This window comes from Petromyzon marinus, unplaced genomic scaffold (assembly GCF_048934315.1).
Source record: "Petromyzon marinus isolate PM22_M1 ecotype Great Lakes invasive population unplaced genomic scaffold, UKy_Petmar_22M1.pri1.0 PM_G_Scaffold_9, whole genome shotgun sequence".
NCBI lineage: Eukaryota > Metazoa > Chordata > Hyperoartia > Petromyzontiformes > Petromyzontidae > Petromyzon > Petromyzon marinus.
In genome coordinates this window covers 3,074,579-3,095,897 of record NW_027423046.1, presented here as the reverse complement: position 1 = coordinate 3,095,897, position 21,319 = coordinate 3,074,579, and the positions used below count along the sequence as shown (strand labels likewise).

The 21,319-nt window shown below is 48.6% G+C and overlaps 2 protein-coding genes across 2 annotated transcripts; both read left to right on the top strand.

The window, feature by feature from the left end:
* The first annotated feature begins 7,395 nt into the window (after positions 1-7,395).
* Positions 7,396-14,658, top strand: LOC142921838 (uncharacterized). The gene is made up of 5 exons (XM_076063174.1): positions 7,396-7,497; positions 8,240-8,314; positions 9,113-9,246; positions 9,578-9,885; positions 14,648-14,658. Exons 1-5 carry the CDS (start codon positions 7,396-7,398, stop codon positions 14,656-14,658), a joined length of 630 nt encoding a protein of 209 aa, XP_075919289.1.
* A 30-nt stretch (positions 14,659-14,688) lies between these two features.
* LOC142921837 (cyclin-J-like) lies at positions 14,689-16,940 on the top strand. The gene is made up of 4 exons (XM_076063173.1): positions 14,689-14,771; positions 15,286-15,496; positions 15,618-15,730; positions 16,710-16,940. Exons 1-4 carry the CDS (start codon positions 14,706-14,708, stop codon positions 16,938-16,940), a joined length of 621 nt encoding a protein of 206 aa, XP_075919288.1. The 5' UTR covers positions 14,689-14,705.
* Positions 16,941-21,319: the final 4,379 nt, after the last annotated feature.

The following is a 21,319-nucleotide window of genomic DNA, read 5'->3' as shown; positions in this document are numbered from 1 at the left end:
GGTTGGAGAGTGTACACAACTTGCATTTCTAGTAATTTCAACAATTTATGGGCATGCGCATCATTAACAGTATCCTGATTGATGAGCAAAACAAAATCATCAATCTATTGTCATAAATGAGTCCGAAATATCAAGTCATGCTCAAAACGGCATTCCTATTGTTATAAAAATCATTGCACCCCCATTCATGATGACAATTCCAATATGGTCATCATGATGCTCAGAATTACACTTATATTCTCAGAATCATGAACATTTATTAAAACAGCAGTGTGCTCAAAATGGTCATTTAACAATTTCAACATGTACACAATCAATTCCAAGATTCTAATCAAAGTAAGTCCTATGTATTGTGGTGTTTTCATGCTTATACATTATTGCGTGCCCCCCCCAAAAAATATACAAAAGTCTATTTTTATAATGTTTGCACAGTGTACAGTCTGGAAATTACCCACATGGCAAATTTCAAGCTTGGTGCGTGTCGGGAAGTACGCTAAACATTTTGAACAGACGCACACATTCACAACTTTGCCTTTGATATATATGGAGATTAGTAATAAATTGTTAATTTAACTACTTTCAAGTTGACTGATTCGAAATAGGAATAGCACTGGCTCACCACGGGGCTTATCGCGTGGTATCTGGGCACTTTATTTGAAACGTAAACCCCACAGTTTGTGAGTACAATTCCTCGCAAGTTGCGTCCACAGAGACAGACAGACAATGACGTTTCTAGGCAAGAGCAAGAAATGAATCTACGTGTCGAGGAGAGACGAGAGAGCCAAGAGGTCACCTCGGGAGACGGTTCGGCGCGTCAACCTTAGTCACGTGACTGAAGGAGTGTGTGCGTGCCGTGCGTGTGTGTGTACCGTGTGTGTGTGTCCCGTGTGTGTGTACTGTGTGTGTGTGCTGTGTGTGTGTGTGTACTGTGCGTGTGTGTGTACCGTGTGTGTGTGTACCGTGTGTGTGTAACGTGTTCGGCGGTAGTCCAGCGTGACGTCGCCTCTGCTTGGGTCACTGCCGATATCAATCCAGTGGCAATCCTTATTTGGGCGAAGCTACGCCCAGTGACTTGCGGTTCATTAACATAATGTATCCGTTAAAAGCCGTCGAGAGTGTATTGCGACGGGTTCAGCAGCCACGCCCCTTCCCTCGACATATGGGCTGGGCTCATTAACATAATTTATTCAATTACAGAGCCGCTCATTGTGGGAGGGGCGTGTCTCTTACCCCGGAAGTGACGTCATGTTACATGCTGCCGCGTGACGTCGCTAGGTAACAGGAGGCTGCCATCCGCGCTTGCACTGAAATCCGAGGTGAGAAATTCTCATCGTTGTGGTGGTGGTTGTGGTGGTGGTGGTTGTTGTTGTTGTTTACCAAGGTAGAGCCTCGCTCTCTCTCGTAGGGATGTCAGTTGAGTAGCAGCGAGCATGGGAATCGACGTCCAGGTTGGAACTTTACAACGCGGGGCCTAGCCACGCGGGGCCTTGCCTCCTGCCCTCGCCTGATTGCGTTTACTTTAATTATCTCGCTTAAGTTTAATTTGTCTTCACCCGGCTCGCCACTTTGTAACTTTGTTTTATTGTAAATATTCACGCAGTTTTTATTTTCTTTTGTTAGCAGGCCAAGCCCGCTTGAGCTGCTATATCGCTCTTGTTATCAGAAGCGACCTGCCCACAACAACACCAGGTGAGGCTTTGTCAACGTGTGTGAATGTTTTGACTTAAAACTTTGGTGACTGCAGGAATTAATATTCTTGGTTCTTTCGGTAAAGTCACGTAGATAGAAAATAAAATAAAAATAACAGATTATAAATTAAATGAAAAATAAAAAATTGAAAATAAAGCAAAAAACCCACGAGGTTTCGATCGCAACACAAGTGGTCTTTATCTTGTTGAATTTAATCTGTTATTTTTATTTTCTATCTACGTGACTTTACTGAAAGAACCAACAATACGTGCGTCTATGTATCTATCGGTCAAAGACGCTAAGCGCGTGTCGCTGTTGACTCTGAATGTGTGGAGGGGAACACCTTCACCACGGGGAGAGAGAGACAAGAGACACGGATAGCCTCGGCTATGCGGATTGATCCTCGATTCATTACTTGGTGGAGTGAGGAAGAATTAATGCTGAGCAGATGAAGGTAGCCAGGCATGGTTCTGGTCACACCGCCACTTGTTTACTCATGGCAGTGTGTGACAGTGTCAAGTTTGTGTTTGCAGTAAAGTCTATTAACTCTGTTGAACACGAGGTTATATCAAAACAATAGTTTATTTTAGTTTTCCTCTGGAACTTTATACGAATGGAAACAGGAGGTGAACACAGCACACACATTCAGCTGAAGTCGGAACTGTTCATCCCAGCATTCAAGGACATATGAGCCTGGACTCACAGCTGAGTTGCGATTGAACGTTAATTTATGCATTTCTGCACAACACAAATAGTATTGTTTTCAACACCCTTTGCTATGTCAGCTGAATTTAGCTTTCATAAATATTCATTTTGTAGTCAGACAGCCAAATTTGTGTGCTTAGAGTTTTGAGTTAACATTCATCTTGAAGATATGAAGGCTTCCAGGCATATTAATGATATTTTCCCTCTCACTGTGTGCCATAACAGCCCGTGGAGAGAAACCCTTCAGGTGCAGTGTGTGCGTGAAGGCGTTTGCACGTTCATCAAATCTGATGAATTTGGGAAACTTTTTCACTACATCATGAATATATTAATAAGTATAGACGTGTAAGTCACGTGTGCATTCCTCTGTGTCTGACGTGTAGATGGTGTGGATATTCTTTTTTTCTGTCTGCAGCTGACGCTTCCTCTGCAGAATTGGTCTGATGGAGCAAAGGCATTCAGCGCAGCTCGGTACGACAAGTCAACAATGCGACCAGCGTGCATACAGCACGGACCGGACTGGAAATCTGACACGGCACCAGAGAAGTCACACAGGAGAGAAACCCTTCAAATGTACTGTGTGTAACAAGGCATTTGCATGGCCATCAGTTCTTCAGAACCACCAGAGAACACACACGGGAGAGAAACCCTTCAGGTGCATGATGTGCGGGATGGCATTTGCACAGTCATGTAATCTTGTAACACACCAGAGAACACACACGGGAGAGAAACCCTTCAAGTGCAGTGTGTGTGGGAAGGCATTTTCACATTTATCTACTCTTAAAAAACACCAGAGAACACACACAGGAGAGAAACCCTTCAAGTGCAGTGTGTGTGGGAAGACATTTTCAGATTTATCTACTCTTAAAAAACACCAGAGAACACACACAGGAGAGAAACCCTTCAAGTGCAGTGTGTGTGGGAAGACATTTGCAGATTCATTTGCTCTTAAAACACACCAGAGAACACACGGGAGAGAAACCCTTCAAGTGCAGTGTGTGTGGGAAGGCATTTTCACATTTATCTACTCTTAAAAAACACCAGAGAACACACACAGGAGAGAAACCCTTCAAGTGCAGTGTGTGTGGGAAGACATTTTCAGATTCATTTGCTCTTAAAACACACCAGAGAACACACACAGGAGAGAAACCCTTCAAGTGCAGTGTGTGTGGAAAGGCATTTTCAGATTCATCTGCTCTTAAAACACACCAGAGAACACACAGGAGAGAAACCCTTCAAGTGCACTGTGTGTGGGAAGGCATTTGCACAGTCATCTGCTCTTAAAAAACACCAGAGAACACACACGAGAGAGAAACCCTTCAAGTGCACTGTGTGTGGGAAGGCATTTGCACAGGCATCTGCTCTTAAAAAACACCAGAGAACACACACGGGAGAGAAACCCTTCAAGTGCACTGTGTGTCGGAAGACATTTTCAGATTCATCTGCTCTTAAAACACACCAGAGAACCCACACGGGAGAGAAACCCTTCAAGTGCACTGTATGTGGGAAGGCATTTGTACAGTCATTTGCTCTTAAAACACACCAGAGAACACACACGGGAGAGAAACCCTTCAGGTGCAGTGTGTGTGGGAAGACATTTTCACAGTCATCTGCTCTTAAAACACACCAGAGTACACACACGGGAGAGAACCCCTTCAAGTGCAGTGTGTGTGGGAAGGCATTTTCACAGTCATCTGCTCTTTAAACACACCAGAGAACACAGAAGCATCAGAAGATCCACAAGGAGTGCAGTCTGAAATCAGCTTGTGAAAGTCAAAGTGCCGCAATGAGCCCATCCCTCATGAAACACGAACCGGAAGAAAATCCCAGCTTGGACACTTTTAAAGGTATCGAGGTGAAATGTGAAGAAGTGATGGTGAAGAGGGAAGAAGTGAAGGTAAAATGTGAAGATGAAGATTCAACTCCAAAATGGGACCTTCACATCGATGGAGGCAACGTAAAGCAGGAGGAGAATTCTGACTGAGGCAGAGCGAGGCAACTCTCAGCAGTTTGTGGAAGTGGAGGTGTGGGTGGACTTCCTCCGAGACAATACAAAGTCAAGTGGAGACCCGATAGATGTGTAAGCTTGAGATGATGTCGCTCCAATAGATGCACCTCTGTCACAGGCCTTTAATGACAGTAACGTGAAGTTGGACACTCAGTTGCTTGGTTCAACCTGCAGAGTAAGAGCGGCCAGTCTTTGTAGACTTGTGGGTTGGGTAGATCTTTAACCAGGAGCGAGAGACAATAAGCCCCCAAGCATTCACTATGTTATCATAATTGCATTTACACGGTGCTTGCCTTATCGCCTCGACAACTCGGAGTTTTATGTCGTACCTCGTCTGAAACACTCGAAGAGCATCCCCAAGTAGCAGCTGCCCCTGTGTGGCACAAGGTGGTGGCCCTGCACCAGCCTGCATGTGGACAAGAGCCTGTCAGTAGGGGGCGATGATTGATGCGTCATCTCAGTTGTGTAGTTGGTAGGCAATCTTGATTCGAAGCTTTCGTGACTGCAGGAATCCACACTCTTGAGTTATTTTGGTAAAGTGACCACGTGGGTAGAAACATAACAGATCACGGCGTTTAGATCGCAACACGAACAATCGTCATCAGGTGGGACAACCACAGCAAGAGAAACTGCTGAAGTAGTAGGCGCCTACTCCAGCAGTTTCTACTTATTGCTGCTGTGCTTGTCCCACCTGATGACGATTGCTTGTGTTGCCATCGAAACGCCGTGATCTATTATTTGTAGCGTAATGTTTTAAATTTGCTACATTTTGACCCAGACGCCAGCATGCAACGGCCTACTCGTTTTGAATGACGCAACAATAGTACGTTGTACATACACTGTTAAGCAGACGGTGCGTATTTGTAAAATAGCTTCTTGTTAATACGATGTAACGTGATGCAGTCAATTTCGCTGCAGTAATTCGATGTTGTTAATATGCCCGTCAATGATTTAGAATGAATACTTGTCTGATTGTGCTTGTACATGTATCATTTTATTTGAGGGTCAAACATTGAATAAGTGATGTTAGGACAAAGTGTGTGTGTGTGTTTTGGAAGTAACCTGTACAGAGAACTCAGGTGAGACCCGTTGTTCTTGTGATACAGGTCAAAGGGTACTTTTGTGTTTCACGAAGCGTCTGCCTCTGGAGCAACTCATTGTCTTTGAAATAGGGAGCACGCTCGGATCATTCATCAGTTACAAGGCATACCACTTGAAAGTTACACGTATAGGAGGAGGTACATTCTCTACAACACGAATTATCTGGATGTTCGTACCTATCGGTTGAAGCAAACCCCACTGCTGTTGTTGAGACGCTGTGCACCAATAAGGGTCCAACACATTGACGGCCTTCAGGCCAGGAAAGTCACAACATTTCCGGCACACGAAGGACGCATTCACGCAAGTACCGGTGCTCCGTTTTGAAGTTTTAAAATGAAACATCTTTGAATCATGTTGTGTTTTGAATTAAATTATTTTATTTCTTCATTAAAAGCTTGTATCAATTTACATCTGGAAGACTTCATTGAAAAGGACATTTCGTGTGAATTTTCTCTCGTCAATAAGTAGATGGCCTTGCCGGGGGTTCGGTTCAATGCGGACACAAACAGTGTACACACACAGTATACACACACACAGTGTACATACACTACACACACACAGTGTATACACAGTGTACACACACACAATGTACACACACACAGTGTGTGTACACTGTGTGTGTGTACACACACAGTGTACACACACACAGTTTACACACACAATGTACACACAATGTACACACAGTGTACACACACAGTGTACACACACAATGTACACATACAGTGTACACACAGTGTACACACACACAGTGTACACACACTGTACATACACAGTGTTCACACACTGTACACACACAGTGTATACACAGTGTACACACACACAATGTACACACACAGTGTACACACACAGAGTGTACACACACACAGTGTACACACACAGTGTACATTCACTGTACACACACAGTATACACACACAGTGTGTACATGTACACACACACAGTGTACACACACACTGTACACACACAGTGTGTACGTGTACACACACAGTGCACACACACACAGCGTGTACGTACACAGTGTGTACACACACACAGTGTGTACACAATAATTTAAGTTTATATATTTTTTGGTGTACACATACACATACACAGTGTAGACACACACACAGTGTACACACAGTTTACACACACAATGTACACACATAGTGTACACACACAGTGACGAGTGTCGCTGTCTTCCTGCTGTCTCACAGCTGCCGTGACGAGTGTCGCTGTCTTCCTGCTGTCTCACAGCTGCCGTGACGAGTGTCGCTGTCTTCCTGCTGTCTCCACAGCTGCCGTGACGAGTGTCGCTGTCTTCCTGCTGTCTCAAAGCTGCCGTGACGAGTGTCGCTGTCTTCCTGCTGTCTCCACAGCTGCCGTGATGATTGTCGCTGTCTTCCTGCTGTCTCTACAGCTGCGGTGACGAGTGTCGCTGTCTTCCTGCTGTCTCACAGCTGCCGTGACGAGTGTCGCTGTCTTCCTGCTGTCTCCACAGCTGCCCGTGACGAGTGTCGCTGTCTTCCTGCTGTCTCAAAGCTGCCGTGACGTGTGTCGCTGTCTTCCTGCTGTCTCCACAGCTGCCGTGATGATTGTCGCTGTCTTCCTGCTGTCTCTACAGCTGCGGTGACGAGTGTCGCTGTCTTCCTGCTGTCTCCACAGCTGTTGTGACGAGTGTCGCTGTCTTCCTGCTGTCTCCACAGCTGCCGTGACGAGTGTCGCTGTCTTCCTGCTATCTCCACAGCTGCCGTGATGATTGTCGCTGTCTTCTTGCTGTCTCTACAGCTGCCGTGACGAGTGTCGCTGTCTTCCTGCTGTCTCCACAGCTGCCGTGACGAGTGTCGCTGTCTTCCTGCTGTCTCACAGCTGCCGTGATGAGTGTCGCTGTCTTCCTGCTGTCTCCACAGCTGCCGTGATGAGTGCCGGTGACTCCAGGTTGTCTCTGGCCACTGCCGTGATGAGTGCCGGTGACTCCAGGTTGTCTCTGGCCGCTGCTGGAGCTCACAGGAACATTCTGGTGAGTCGCTTTTAGGGGGGGCTCACCGGTGCTCTGTGTACTACTATACACTGTACACTACTATACACTGTACGCTATACTATACACTACGCTATACTATACACTGTACACTATACACTGCACACTACACTGTACACTATACTATACACTGTACACTATACTATACACTGTACGCTATACACTGTACACTATACTATACACAACTATACACTACATTACTATACACTACACAACTATACACTATACACAACTATACACTACATTACTATACACTACACAACTATACACTGTACACTATACACAAATATACACTACAATTACTATACACTACACTACTATGCACTACATTACTATACACTACACTACTATACACTCACTATACCCTACACTACTATAAACTACAGTACTATACGCTACTATACACTATGCACTACTATACACTACAATGTAATATACACTACTATACACTACAATCGGTCCTGGGCCTCCCCTAGGTTGACTCAAAAGAGTAGCTGGTGTAGCGGTGTGTCGTAGTAAACAAAGCCACTGGGGAGACAAAGGCGGTTCGGCGTGGTGCTGGCCACCCACCCCCTCATGTGCCACAGTGCCGGCAGCCTTGATAGGTGCTTCTCTTCGCTAACAGCACTTGCCCCTATAGCCTGCCGTGGCTACACGGGGGACCTTTGTGTCTGTGTGAGTGATGACATGTGGCTCCGTGATGCCTCTGTCCGCTGGGATGCAGCTGAAGCCGGTGCCTGCGATGCTTCGTCTGCTGCAGTCGGTCGGTGTCGAGGGCGACACATTCACGTGGGAGCAGGTGGGTCCCATCACGACCACCAACACCATCATCATCTGCGTGGCTAGGAGATGTTGACTACCTCGCCTGGTGAACAGGAGGTCGTGGGTCCCACCATCATCATTATCAGGGTGGCTAGGAGATGTTGACTACCTCGCCTGGTGTACAGGAGGTCGTGGATTCCATCGCGACCCTGACACCTGCTGTATAATTTGGATTTGCAGGATTATCACACATGGCTACGTGCGGTGCGAAAGAAGTTCAACATAGTACAGACGTTACACTCACCCACCCACTCACCCAACCACTCGTCCACCCACTCATTCACTGACCTACTCACTCAGCCACCCACTCACCCAACCACTCACCCACTCCATTTACCCACACACTAACACTCACTCATCCAACCACTCACTCATCCACTCACTCACCCAACCACTCACTCTACTCACCCTCTAACCCATCCACTCACCCTCTAACCCATCCACTCACTGACTAGTCCATCTCTTCCGCCCATGCCACTAAATCACTGATCCACCCACCCACTCACTGATTCTCTCACTGATCCACACACCCACTCACTGACCTACTCACTCACCTACCCACCCACTCACCCACTCAATCACTCAACCACCCACTCACTCACCTACCCACCCACTCACCCACTCAATCACTCAACCACCCACTCACTAACTCATCCACTCACTCACCCACCCACTCACTCACCCACCCACCTACTCACCCACTCAGTCACCCACTCGTGTGTGTGCATGCATGCGTGTGTGTGTGCATGTGTGTGTGTGTGTGCGTCCCATGTAGGCGCACCACTACGTGGGACAATACATCAAGCGGAGACAACTTTACGATGTAGAGAGGCCGTACCTGGTGAGGTGTGGCGGGGACCCCCTGGGGGAGGTGTTTGGTGTGGAGGGATTCTCACTCAGAGATCCCAGGTGAGGGAGATACAAAGAGGGTGGAGAGAGAGTGGGTGGGTGAGTGAGTGTGGGTGAGCGGATGAGTTATTTAGTGAGTGAGTGGGAAGGCTAGTGGGGGAGTGAATTATTGAGTGGATGGGTGAGCTGTTTAGTGAGTGGGCGAGTGATTGAGTGGGTGAATATTCTTTGGTTCTTTCACTAAAGTCACGTAGATAGAAAAATTATAATAAAAAAAGTGAAATAAAAATAAACAAGCACAAGAGAGAGAGGGGTGGAGAGAGAGAGAGAGGGGCGGGAGATAGAGCCTGCATCCAAACCCAGCCTGGATCTCCCTGTCTCTCTCTTCCAGACACTCGGTGGCAGCGCTGTTTGTGAAGTCATTCTCCATAGTGACGGCCGACAGCAGGCGAGGTGAAGTTCCCCTCCCTCCTCCTCACTCCCTCCCTCCTTCTCACTCCCTCCCCGGGTTCATAGCGCGACGTAGCACTAACTACTACTACACTACCGCTACCCATATACAGTCACACACTCACTCACACACTCACACATTCACTCACTCACTCTCTTCTTTTTCTTTCCCTTCAGCCGGTGTCAACGTCACCACCACCTCCACCACTTCCTCTCCATCTTGCGCTCCAACCGGTGGTGGTGCTGTTGGTGTGGTGGTGGTGTGGGTGGTGGTGTGGGTGGTTGTGGTGGTGGTAGTGGTGTGGGTGGTGGTGGCGGTGGTGTGGGTGGTGGTTGTGATGGTGGTGGTGTGGGTGGTGGTGGTGTTGGTGTGGTTGGTGGTGTTGGTGTGGGTGGTGGTGTTGGTGTGGGTGGTGGTGGCAGTGGTGGTGGCGGTGGTGTGGGTGGTGGTGTTGGTGTGGGTGATGGTGGTGGTGTGGGTGGTGGTGTTGGTGTGGGTGGTAGTGTTGGTGTTGTTGGTGTGGTTGGTGGTGTGGGTGGTGCTGGTGGTGTGGGTGGTGCTGGTGGTGTGGGTGGTGCTGGTGGTGTTGTCGTGGGTGAGTGCGTGGTGTGCCGGAGTGAGCCGCGTAGCTGCACGTTAGTTCACGGCGACAGCGGTCACCTTGCCACGTGCCGCTGCTGCGCCTTGGAGCTGCAGCGGCGTGGCATGGCCTGCCCACTCTGCCGCACGGAGATCCACTCTGTGGTGCACACGTTCCTGTCCTGACACGACACACACACAGACACACACAGACACACACACAGACACAACAACAACCGCCATTCGCCACTAAGTGGCGGTGACGTCACCACGACGCTTGTGCCAGGCTATGTGTACCCTGAGGCAACGTGAAGTGCAGAACGTCCGCTGGCAGGTCACAGGGCAGACCCAGGTGCCACGGGTCAACTGACTGAGATGACTGGCTGATGCACCACCTGTGCCCCCTACTGTGCCAACCTGCTGTGCTTTAGCCACCCGGCGCTCCGCTCGTTCTGAGCATCGCTCCTCCGCCCTCCATTGTTGTTGGAGTGCGACTACCTCCAACTGCCCAGTAGCATCCTTCACGAGCCTCCTCCACAGAGGCCGATCTTGACACCGCTGGTACCAGTCATCGGCAAGTCCACTCAGCTCCACGTCCTCCTGTACCACATCACTCCATCTCTTCTCTAACCCGTGCCGCACCCGCTTAGCCCCCTCAATCCGGCCGAACAAAAGCTGTTTCGGCATGCGGTGGCAGGGCATGCGGGCTACATGACCCAGCCATCGCAGCCTTGCCCGCTGGAGGAGCTCACCGATGGGACCTTGCCCAGATCTTTCAAGGATTTGTGAGCTCCTCACACAATCCAGTCTGGTTAAACCCAGGATGGATCGTAGGCAGGCCAGCCTAAATGTTTCTAACCGGCGAAGATGTTCCATTAGGGGGGTCCACGTTTCGCAAGCGTAGAGAAGGGAGGGAATGACCGTGGCCGAGAGGACCTGAAGCTTAGTGCGGAGCGACAGACCAGGTAGCTTCCACACAGCGTGACGCAACCGATGAAAAGATATTGCCGCTCGACTGATTCGGAGTGAGACCTCTGCTGTTAAACTGGAGCCAATCATAAGCACACTTTCCAGGTATGGGAAACTCTCCACTCTCTCCACAACTGCCCCATCACCGATTGGGAGTTGTGGGGGTGGAGTGTCCGATGGTACAAAATACACAGACATACACACACAGACACACACACACACAGACATGCACAACAATAACAACAACTGCCATTCGCGTCACCACGACGCTTGTGCCAGGACATGTGCCCCTTGAGGCCACGTGAAGTGTCGAACGACCGCTGGCAGGAGGTCACGGGGCAGACCCAGGTGCCACGGGTCGACTGACTGAGATAAGATACACACACAGAGACACACAGAGAGACAGATACACAGACACAGATACACACAGACACACAGACACACATAGACACAGATACACACAGAGAGAGAGAGAGACAGATAGATACACAGAGAGCGTTTGTTAATTTATGTCTCCTTAAGGACAATTTAATGTTCATGTTTTTACCTCAGAATGTAAAAAAAATGTTCCTCGTAATGTTCAAAATATTTTTTTGTCTACCTCAGAATGTTTATAAAAAAATTAACCTCAGAATGTTATTTTTTTACCTCAATGTAAAAAAGATTTGCTTTTACCTCAGAATATAAAAAAATGTTTACCTCAATGTAGAAATTCTATTTTTTTACCTCACTCGCACTCTTGAATGCGTTTATTGCCGTTTAATATATTAAACTTTTGCACATTTTACCTCATCGTTTCCTGGCATCACTTTACGAGTTCACCGTGTGTGCACTGTGTGTGTGGGGAGCGTTGGTGCGGCAAAGCAAACCCCTCCAGTGAAGGCCCCCTGTGTGGCATCTAACAGACTGTAGGGGCAAGTGTCTCTTAGCAGCTCGCAGCAGCTGCGACCACCGTCACGACAAAATTATCTTACATCCACGTCCACCCTCTGTGAATATTCACACGCACGTGGGAGACGCGCTAACCCATCCCTAGCGATCCGAGTGGTGCGTCTTAAGAGTGCGAGGATTATTCTCCTGGCCGCTCTAACGCCGTTCCCACTCGACGAGCGACCTGACGGAGCTGCTTTCACTTGGTGCAGGGCAGGCCGCTCGCGTGGATCAAGATTGGCACAGCAGCTCAGTGGGGGGCTCCCTTACACCCTGGTGGCAATACACTTAGTTTAGTTTTACTTAGGTCTCTGTTAGTGTGGGTCTCTCTGGGTATCTGTGTGGGTCTCTATGGGTCTCTGTGGGTCTCTGTGGGTCTCTATGAGTATGGGTCTCTGTGGGTCTCTGTGGGTATGGGTCTCTGTGGGTCTGTGTGGGTCTCTATGAGTATGGGTCTCTGTGGGCCTGTGTGGGTCTCTATGAGTGTGGGTCTCTGTGAGTCTATGTGGGTCTCTGTGAGTATGTGTGGGTCTCTATGAGTATGGGTCTCTGTGAGTGTGTGTGGGTCTCTATGGGTCTCTGTGGGTCTATGTGGGTCTCTATGAGTATGGGTCTCTGTGGGTGTCTGTGTGGGTCTCTATGAGTATGGGTCTCTGTGGGTGTCTCTGTGGGTCTGTGTGGGTCTCTATGAGTATGGGTCTGTGGGTCTATGTGAGTGTGGGTGTCTGTGGGTCTCTGTGAGTCTATGTGGGTCTCTATGAGTCTCTTTGGGTGTCTGTGGGTCTCTATGAGTCTCTGTGGGTGTCTCTGTGGGTCTCTATGAGTCTCTGTGGGTGTCTCTGTGGGTTTCTATGAGTCTCTGTGGGTGTCTCTGTGGGTCTGTGTGGATCTCTGTGAGTCTGTGTGGGTCTCTATGAGTATGGGTCTCTATGAGTCTCTGTGGGTCTCTGTGAGTATGGGTCTCTATGAGTCTGTGAGTCTGTGTGGGTCTCTGTGGGTCTCTGTGGGTCTCTATGAGTCTCTATGGGTCTGTGTGGGTCTCTATGAGTATGGGTCTCTGTGAGTATGGGTCTCTGTGGGTCTCTATGGGTCTGTGTGGGTCTTTCCCCCCCCCCCCTTTATCCCCTGGCCGTCGCCTCCCCCACGGGTGCGGCCACGCCCACACCTCATCCAATCAGGAGTCTCTGGCTCACGGATGACGCGTCACCTCCGGCTTCCGGCGCTCAGCAGCACTTCCGGGAGCGTGGAGAGTCCTGGGAGTCGGCGGCTGCGTCACGTGACGACTCCCACGTGGCTGCGTGCTGCCCGCTCCGTCCGTAGTTACCGTGAAAGACTTGAGACTTGCTGTATTTAGACTATATCGTGACATATTGAGGCGTTTAAACAATCACGGTTTGTTACTTGAACGATTTCCCTTCCCGCCGTGTAATAATGGACAGTGTTTGGTAAGACTTTGTTTTGTTTTTCATCATAACGGGACACATTTTTTACATTATTCCACATGCATAGCGGGGGGTAGGGTGTGAGCTTGAGACGTTTGGAAGCCGGTTTAGCATGAGCACTTTTAAGATTTCGTCAATAATGCAATCGGTGTTGCTCAAGCAAATGCATTATGAAGTTTGCACACGTGTCAATAACAAATTGCATTTATTTTTTACACATGGGAAAATGTGTTCATTTTTTTTTTGCAAAAAATTGCAAATGTAGTTTCTTTTCCAAGTGTTGTGAAAATTCTGCCTTTATTCTTAATGCTCTGTTGAGCACGAAGTGCCCGTGGCGTAACCTGTGGTAATCTCCATATATATGAAAGGCAAAGTTGTGATTGTGTGTGTTGTCTGTACTTCTCCACATGCAACAAACTGGAAATTTGCCATGTGGGTACTTTCCAGACTGTACACCATGCACAAATTATGAAAATACACTTTTGTATAATTTTTTTAGGGGGGGGGGGCTCAATAATGTATTTATTTTTTGCACGGCAAGTGAGCTGTGACGTCAAATCTGTCACGTGACCACTTGTGTGCACCCAGCACGTGCCTGTCCGAGTAATAAACTCCACTTGTGTGTACCCAGCACGTGCCTGCCCGAGTAATAAACTCCACTTGTGAACACTTGTGTGTACCCAGCACGTGCCTGCCCAAGTAATAAACTCCACTTGTGTGTACCCAGCACGTGCCTGCCCGAGTAATAAACTCCACACGTGAACACTTGTGTGTACCCAGCACGTGCCTGCCCGAGTAATAAACTCCACACGTGAACACTTGTGTGTGTACCCAGCACATGCCTGTCCGAGTAATAAACTCCACTCGTGAACACTTGTGTGCACCCATCACGTGCCTGTCCAAGTAATAAACTCCACTCGTGAACACTTGTGTGAACCCAGCACGTGCCTGTGCGAGTAATAAACTCCACTCGTTAACACTTGTGTGTACCCAGCACGTGCCTGTCCGAGTAATAAACTCCACTTGTGTGAACCCAGCACGTGCCTGTCCAAGTAATAAACTCCACACGTGAACACTTGTGTGTACCCAGCACGTGCCTGACCAAGTAATAAACTCCTGAGCACAGGGCGCGAGCGACTAACCAAGACATGGACAGAAGCGAGTGGTGGCAAGGCGAGTTGGCAGACGACGTCTACCGCGTCCTTCGAGAGAAGGTATCCGCCTCTCTCATTAATAGGCCTCCTACACGCAGACGCAAATCCCACGGACTGATTTACACGGCTTGTACGTTTGAGTGCTCGACTCGCAGTGGGAAAGTTGCAAGTTCAATCCTGGCCAGCGGGTCGACCCGGCCCCCTATCTCTCCGGGGACTATAACACGAGCGATACGGTACCTTGTGGAAGAATAAAAATGGCTGTGCTTTGGAGGTACGGATCTCCACACCTTATGGTTTTTTTTCATCATAGGCTGAGGACTACCGAATGAGTTCTTCGCCATCTTTCACTCGCTTGAACAGGGAGACAATTTGGCCCGTGGCTTTTGTCACTCTTGGTTTGCGTGACAGCGAAAATTAACTGCTGTGGCCGACCGTAACCGGGCACGTCGCCTCCTTAGACCCCCAGAATAATCTATTATCGTTTCAAAACACCTCTTGACCTCTTGACCCAACTCTACAGCGTCCCAACTGCTCTCCCAACCCCGTGTCCTCTGTTTTTTCCCCCTCGCAGGAGCTGTCGCTGCCTCGGTTTTGCGCACGCTCGCCCAAGCTGCACCTCCGTCGCCACTTCGTCGACCTCCTGGCAACTCTGAGCGAGCAGCTGCAGCTGGGTGTGGCCACGCACCACCTGGCCATCGCGATGTTAGACGTGTTCATGGACCGCCACGACATCACCGTCCTCTGCCTCTACACCTGCTCAATCTGCTACCTCATTATAGCAGGTCGGTCAATCGCTCACGTGCCCACCCACCCACCCGATCACCCGATCACTCGCTCATCTCTCGCTCGTACGCTTGGTCGCTTGCTCACCGTCGGCATGCGTGTCCCTGACACCCTGCGCAGCCAAGTTCGAGGAGATGGATGAGCAGGTGCCGCGACTGGACTGGGTGAACCGGCTGGAGGTGATGACCAAGCAAGGGCTAAGTCTGTCCAAGGAGGAATTGCAGCAGACGGAGGTAGCTGCATGCCCCTATTAATTCGGCATGCAATGTTTCACCCCAGAACCGTTCGGTGCATTGTCATGATTGAAGGTCACGATTTGATTCAAGAAACCAATTGTTTCGTCTTGTTACTTTACAATATTACTCTGTGGGTCTGTCGGTAAAGTCACGTAGATGGAAAAATAATTTTAAAAAATCACGACGTTTCGATGGCACCACAAGCAGTTGTCCTCAGGTGATTGCTTGTGTTGCGATCGAAACGTCAAAGACCCAAAGAGTATGAACACATCATCTCTGTTTCATGCCAACTAATTATTCTGTAAACAATTTGAATGTACAGCCCGAATTTGAATATAGAAGCGTGTCTTCTTACTAGATAACAGGAAGGCAAAAGCTGCAGAATAACATTACCACAGCAGACCTGACGAATGAACGTGGAGTGGTGCAGGAAATTCTCCCTTCCTATGGTGGGGCTCAGTCTCTCCGTAAAACAATCACCCCGTGACGATTTGCTTGCGTTGCGATCGAAACGTCGTGATATTTTTTGTTAATTTTTCAATCTACGTGGCTTTACCGAAAGACCCAAAAGAATATGATGGTCTTCTTTGGTTCTTTCGGTAAAGTCACGTAGAATGAGAATAAAATAATAACTTGATAAAATAAATAACACAATAATGAGAATATTATTGTTATTTTATCAATGTATTATTTTATTCTCATTCTACGTGGTGACTTTACCGAAAGAACCAAAGAAGATGAATCCTTGCAGTCACGAAAGCTTTAAATCGAAATTTAATATGATGGTCATTGCATTTACCCGTGCAGACGAAGGGCCGAGTTGACTCCTTGACCAGACATTTGAACTGTTTTGCGAGCCACGCACCAAATAAACCCTCCAGGCAACACGCAACAGCGTGGCGGACTGAATGCTTCACGGAGTGGTGGCAGCTGTGCCGTGCCAGCCCACTCTCCCGTCTGCCTCCCCCCTGCACAGTTCCTGCTGCTGTGTACACTCGACTGGAACCTGTGCACGCCCACAGCGGCGCACTTCGTGGACTACTTCCTGTGGCTGTCGCGGCATGAGGACGCCCCGGCTGGAGGCTCGTCCTACCGGCACGCGTACACCATCAAGTACACGGCCCACTTCCTTCAGCTCGCCCTGCAAGGTGCTCGCAGAGCTGTAGAGGAGCGCTTCGTAGGCACCGGCCTTGCAGCGCTAAGGTGACCGGCGACAGAAGGGGCAGTGCCTGAAACGTCACCGAATATATTTTTTTCCAACGTCGGAATGTTGATATTCTTAGCTCTTTCGGTAAAGTCACGTTGAAGGGAAACAATAAAATAATTAAATATATATAAACAATAAAAATTCTCACGCCGTTTCGACCATAACACAAACGGTCGTCATCAGGTGTGTCGGTTTGCATTAATTTATTTATTTTAAAACGGGGTGTTTATTTAAAAAAACGTCAGCGCCACGCGCAGCGATTTGGCAGTTTATTTAGAAGGACGAGTCCATCTATGTTCTGAAAAGAGGAGGGGGGAGACGAAAAATTAATGTATGCTGTCTGAAAGCCACCGTAAGCGTGAACAGGTCTTAATTGATTGTTCACGCTTACGGTGGCTTTCAGACAACATACATTAATGTTTCGTCTCCCCCCTCCTCTTTTCAGAACATAGATGGACTCGTCCTTCTAAACAAACTGCCAAATCGCTGCCCGTAGTGCTAACGTTTGTATAAATAAATAAATAAACACACACAAATACCGTTAATAAAATAAACAATTTAATGCGAACCGACATTTCTTTCAAATGTTTCTTGCCGTTGCTTTTCACACCTGATGATGACCGTTTGTGTTATGGTCGAAACGTCGTGAGAATTTTTATTGTTTTATATATATTTTATTATTTTATTGTTTCACTTCAACGTGACTTTACCGAAAGAGGTAAGAATATGAATTACTGCAGTCACAAAAGCTTTAAATCAAAATTTTAGTCGGAATGTTTGTTCAAATGTTCAGGGTGCCGTTGGCCCAACGTTCCTCATTCACTGGGTGCTTGTGCGTTTAAGCGTCTGTGTGTGTGCCTGCCTGTCATTCCTGTGTGCAGGGTAGAGGTGGCGTAGCGGTTAGCGCTACGCTGCAGCTACGACCCTGGACACCCTGGTCCCTCGCCCGCTCATGGCTATCACCGGTGACGATTATCTGAACCGGTCCTGGGCCTCCCCTAGGTCGACTCGGCCTCAAATGAGTAACTCATTGCGGTGTGTAAACATCGCCAGCACTGGGGAGACAAAGGCGGCCGGGCGTGGTGCTGGCCACCCACCCCCTCGTGTGCCACAGTGCCGACCTTCATAGGTGCTGCTACTCGCTAGCAGCACTTGCCCCAACAGTCTGTTAAGGCTAAACGGAGGGTTTTTGTCTTTGTTTGTGTGTATGCAGACCACGTATTCCTGAGTTTCCGTCCATCCGTGGTGGCGGCTGCAAGCATAGCATTGGCCCGTATAGAAGTGAAGCTGCCCTCTGCGTGGACTCTGTACATGCAACACTTCACTGGCCTTGCCTGGGAGATGATCCTGCCATGCGTGGAGCAGCTGATTTGGTGATTTGCACGACAAAACAACACAAAGCTCTCCTAAGTGACCGTTTAAGAGACCTATTAAGGCTGAGTTGTGGCTCACGAGGCAGCAACGTGCTCTTTTCTCTCCACAATTTTTGTTTACAAACCAATACCGGTTACCCGTTAAAGCCGAATTTACCCAAGGAAAATTGAATACAGGTTATGCGTCGCTGCCCGAACCATCACTGCTGCCCAAACCATCACTGCTTTAAGATTAACTGTTAGTCAAAGTGAAAGTTGTCTCCCAGGTCAAATGAGCGATGTCGGTGGGACCGAGGTAGTCGTGTCGATTCAACATTCACACAGTGGAGGCCAGTATCTCCAGAGGACAAATACTGTTGTCAAGTTGGCATGACGAGAGACTACTAAAAACAACGAGTATGCCATTTTATTTGGTTCTTTCGGTAAAGTCACCGCCACGTAGAGTGAGAAAGTAATAAAATAAAATAATAAAATTCTCACGACGTTTCGGCCACAACGCAAGCGGCCGTCTTCAGGTGAATGGTACAGACCTGTTTGCGTTGTGGCCGAAACGTCGTGAGAATTTTATTGTGTTATTTTATTATTTTATTCTCATTCTACGTGGTGACTTTACCGAAAGAACCAAAGACGATTAATCCTTGCAGTCACGAAAGCTTCAAATCGAAAAGAGTATGCCATTGTGCAACAGATGGCAAATATTTTAAGCAATATCCATTACGACTAAATGAAGCTGATATGTGGATTCCTGTGCGTGCGAATTTCACGTCCTAGTCCATCACGGATGCCCTGAGACTCGGTGAGGCGCTCCAGCATTACCCATGGTGCCTTGTGACTCATTGGTAGATGGGCCCTTATGGTTGAGGTTTCTCATCACCTTGCTGAATTAAATAAGCAGATGAACGCTAAACGATTAGACATTCCTCTGGTGCTGTTGCTGGCTTCTTAGTATTTTGGGCCTGTGCTTAGCAACCGTTATTTAAACATAACAACATTAAGTTGCACACTCTTAATTTTTAGAGATTGGAGAGTATGGTTTTCAGATTTTGCCCCAGGGTTGTTTCCACTTATGTTATATTGAGGACAAACTACTACAAACGACAGTACTATGCAGTGGTGTTAATTACTGCAGTACATCCTAGATGTTTTTATTGATGTTAAATTATTATATTGCTGTCAAGGGCACGGTGTGATATTGGGTTCAAGGATCACAAGATGGGCGTGAACCTAACATGATTAGACCCACAGGCATGGACCTGTGTGTGTCAAGATGGGCTTGAACCTAACATGATTAGACCCACAGGTATGGACCTGTGTGTGTCAAGATGGGCTTGAACCTAACATGATTAGACCCACATGCATGGACCTGTGTGTGTCAAGATGGGCTTGAACCTAACATGATTAGACACACAGGCATGGACCTGTGTGTGTCAAGATGGGCTTGAACCTAACATGATTAGACCCACAGGCATGGACCTGTGTGTGTCAAGATGGGCTTGAACCTAACATGATGAGACACATAGGCATGGACCTGTGTGTGTCAAGATGGGCTTGAACCTAACATGATTAGACACACACAGGCATGGACCTGTGTGTCTGTTCTAACTCTACGTCCTCCCCCTGTGTTCGAACTCTTCAGTAAATACAACTTCAACAGGAAGCAGGTCATGGAGCTTCAGGAAAATCCTGCTGTCCACTCTGAGCAGCCCTCCCACTCAGCCTCAGCCATACCACGTGTGCCTCTTCACCAGTCAACTCTACAGCAGCAGCAGCAGCAGCCACAGCCACTACAGCAGCAGCAGCAACAGCAGCAGCCACAGCAGCAGCAACAGCAGCAGCCACAACAACAGCAGCAGCCACAGCAGCAGCAGCAACAGCAGCAACAGCAACAGCAGCAGCAACAGCAGCAACAACAGCAGCAGCAGCAACAGCAGCAACAGCCACAGCAGCAGCCACAGCAGCAGCAACAACAGCAACAAATGATGCAGCAGCAGCAACAGCAGCAGCAACAGCAGCAGCAGCAGAAACCACAGCAACAGCAGCAGCAGCGACAACAACAACAGCAGCAGGAGCAACAGCAGCAGGAGGAGCAGCAGCAGCCACAGCAGCAGCCACAGCAACAGCCACAGTAGCTGCAGCAGCAGCCACAGCAACAACAACAACAGCAGCAGCAACAGCAGCAGCCACAGCAGCAGCAGCCACAGCAGCAGCAGCAACAACAGCAGCAGGAGGAGCAGCATCTGGTGCCCAAGTCGGTGCAGACGCCACCTGTGGAGGTGGGTCAGGAGATGGAGTCGTCGTCGCCGCCGCTGCCGCCGCCGTTCAGCAAAGAGACCCTTGGCAACATTTGGGATGACCACGTTTTGGCCGCGCAAGCCGTGTGTCAGCAGGAACCTGGCCATCGAGCCGCACAACAGATAGATCGGCAGGCTGTGCGGCGATTGCTGTTGCGTTTTCGGCAGGGCACCGATTTCAGGAATGCAGAACACGGAGCGAGTTGTCGGTCAAAGCTGAGCTCGTCAGAGCTTTGGTCGGCAAGCTGTGGGGGTGGGGGGTGTTCAAGGAGGCTGTAGATTACCGGCAACGAAAGCGTCGCAGAATCTTTGCGACGGTTGCAAATTTCTATTAATGAGGCGTCGTGCCGCACGCAATCCTGTGAATATCGCAAACCGACTTCCGCTGGTCAAGAGGCCAGCCGAACGCCGACAAATAGTGGGTCGGCCTGCAGTTAAAAGCCACGCTGTTGGGGCCCGGCTCCGCTCTGGCCATTTTATGTTTGGCCATGAATTCAAATGGCCAAAGAGACATAGTAAGAAAATATCTTCAAGCCTAAGTGAGCATTGGTTGATGCTTATTTTCACGGGAGTTTCTCAGCCAATGAAGGTATTTTTTAAGGACACGTCTGTGAAGCGATCGTTGCCGTTCCACAAAGCGGTACTTACTGCGTCAATCCCGGAGGAATAATTGGTCGCGAAAGCCTGCGTGTTAAACTGGAATAATTGTAGAATC

Bases quoted from the DNA above. Each gene is read 5' to 3' on its own strand.
- LOC142921838 (XM_076063174.1), top strand. From the start codon at position 7,396: ATGAGTGCCGGTGACTCCAGGTTGTCTCTGGCCACTGCCGTGATGAGT. The intron at 7,498-8,239 runs GTGAGTCGCTTT...GCTGGGATGCAG, and splicing joins GAGCTCACAGGAACATTCTG to CTGAAGCCGGTGCCTGCGAT. The intron at 9,247-9,577 runs GTGAGGGAGATA...TCTCTCTTCCAG, and splicing joins TTCTCACTCAGAGATCCCAG to ACACTCGGTGGCAGCGCTGT.
- LOC142921837 (XM_076063173.1), top strand. From the start codon at position 14,706: ATGGACAGAAGCGAGTGGTGGCAAGGCGAGTTGGCAGACGACGTCTAC. The intron at 14,772-15,285 runs GTATCCGCCTCT...TCCCCCTCGCAG, and splicing joins ACCGCGTCCTTCGAGAGAAG to GAGCTGTCGCTGCCTCGGTT. The intron at 15,497-15,617 runs GTCGGTCAATCG...CACCCTGCGCAG, and splicing joins CTGCTACCTCATTATAGCAG to CCAAGTTCGAGGAGATGGAT.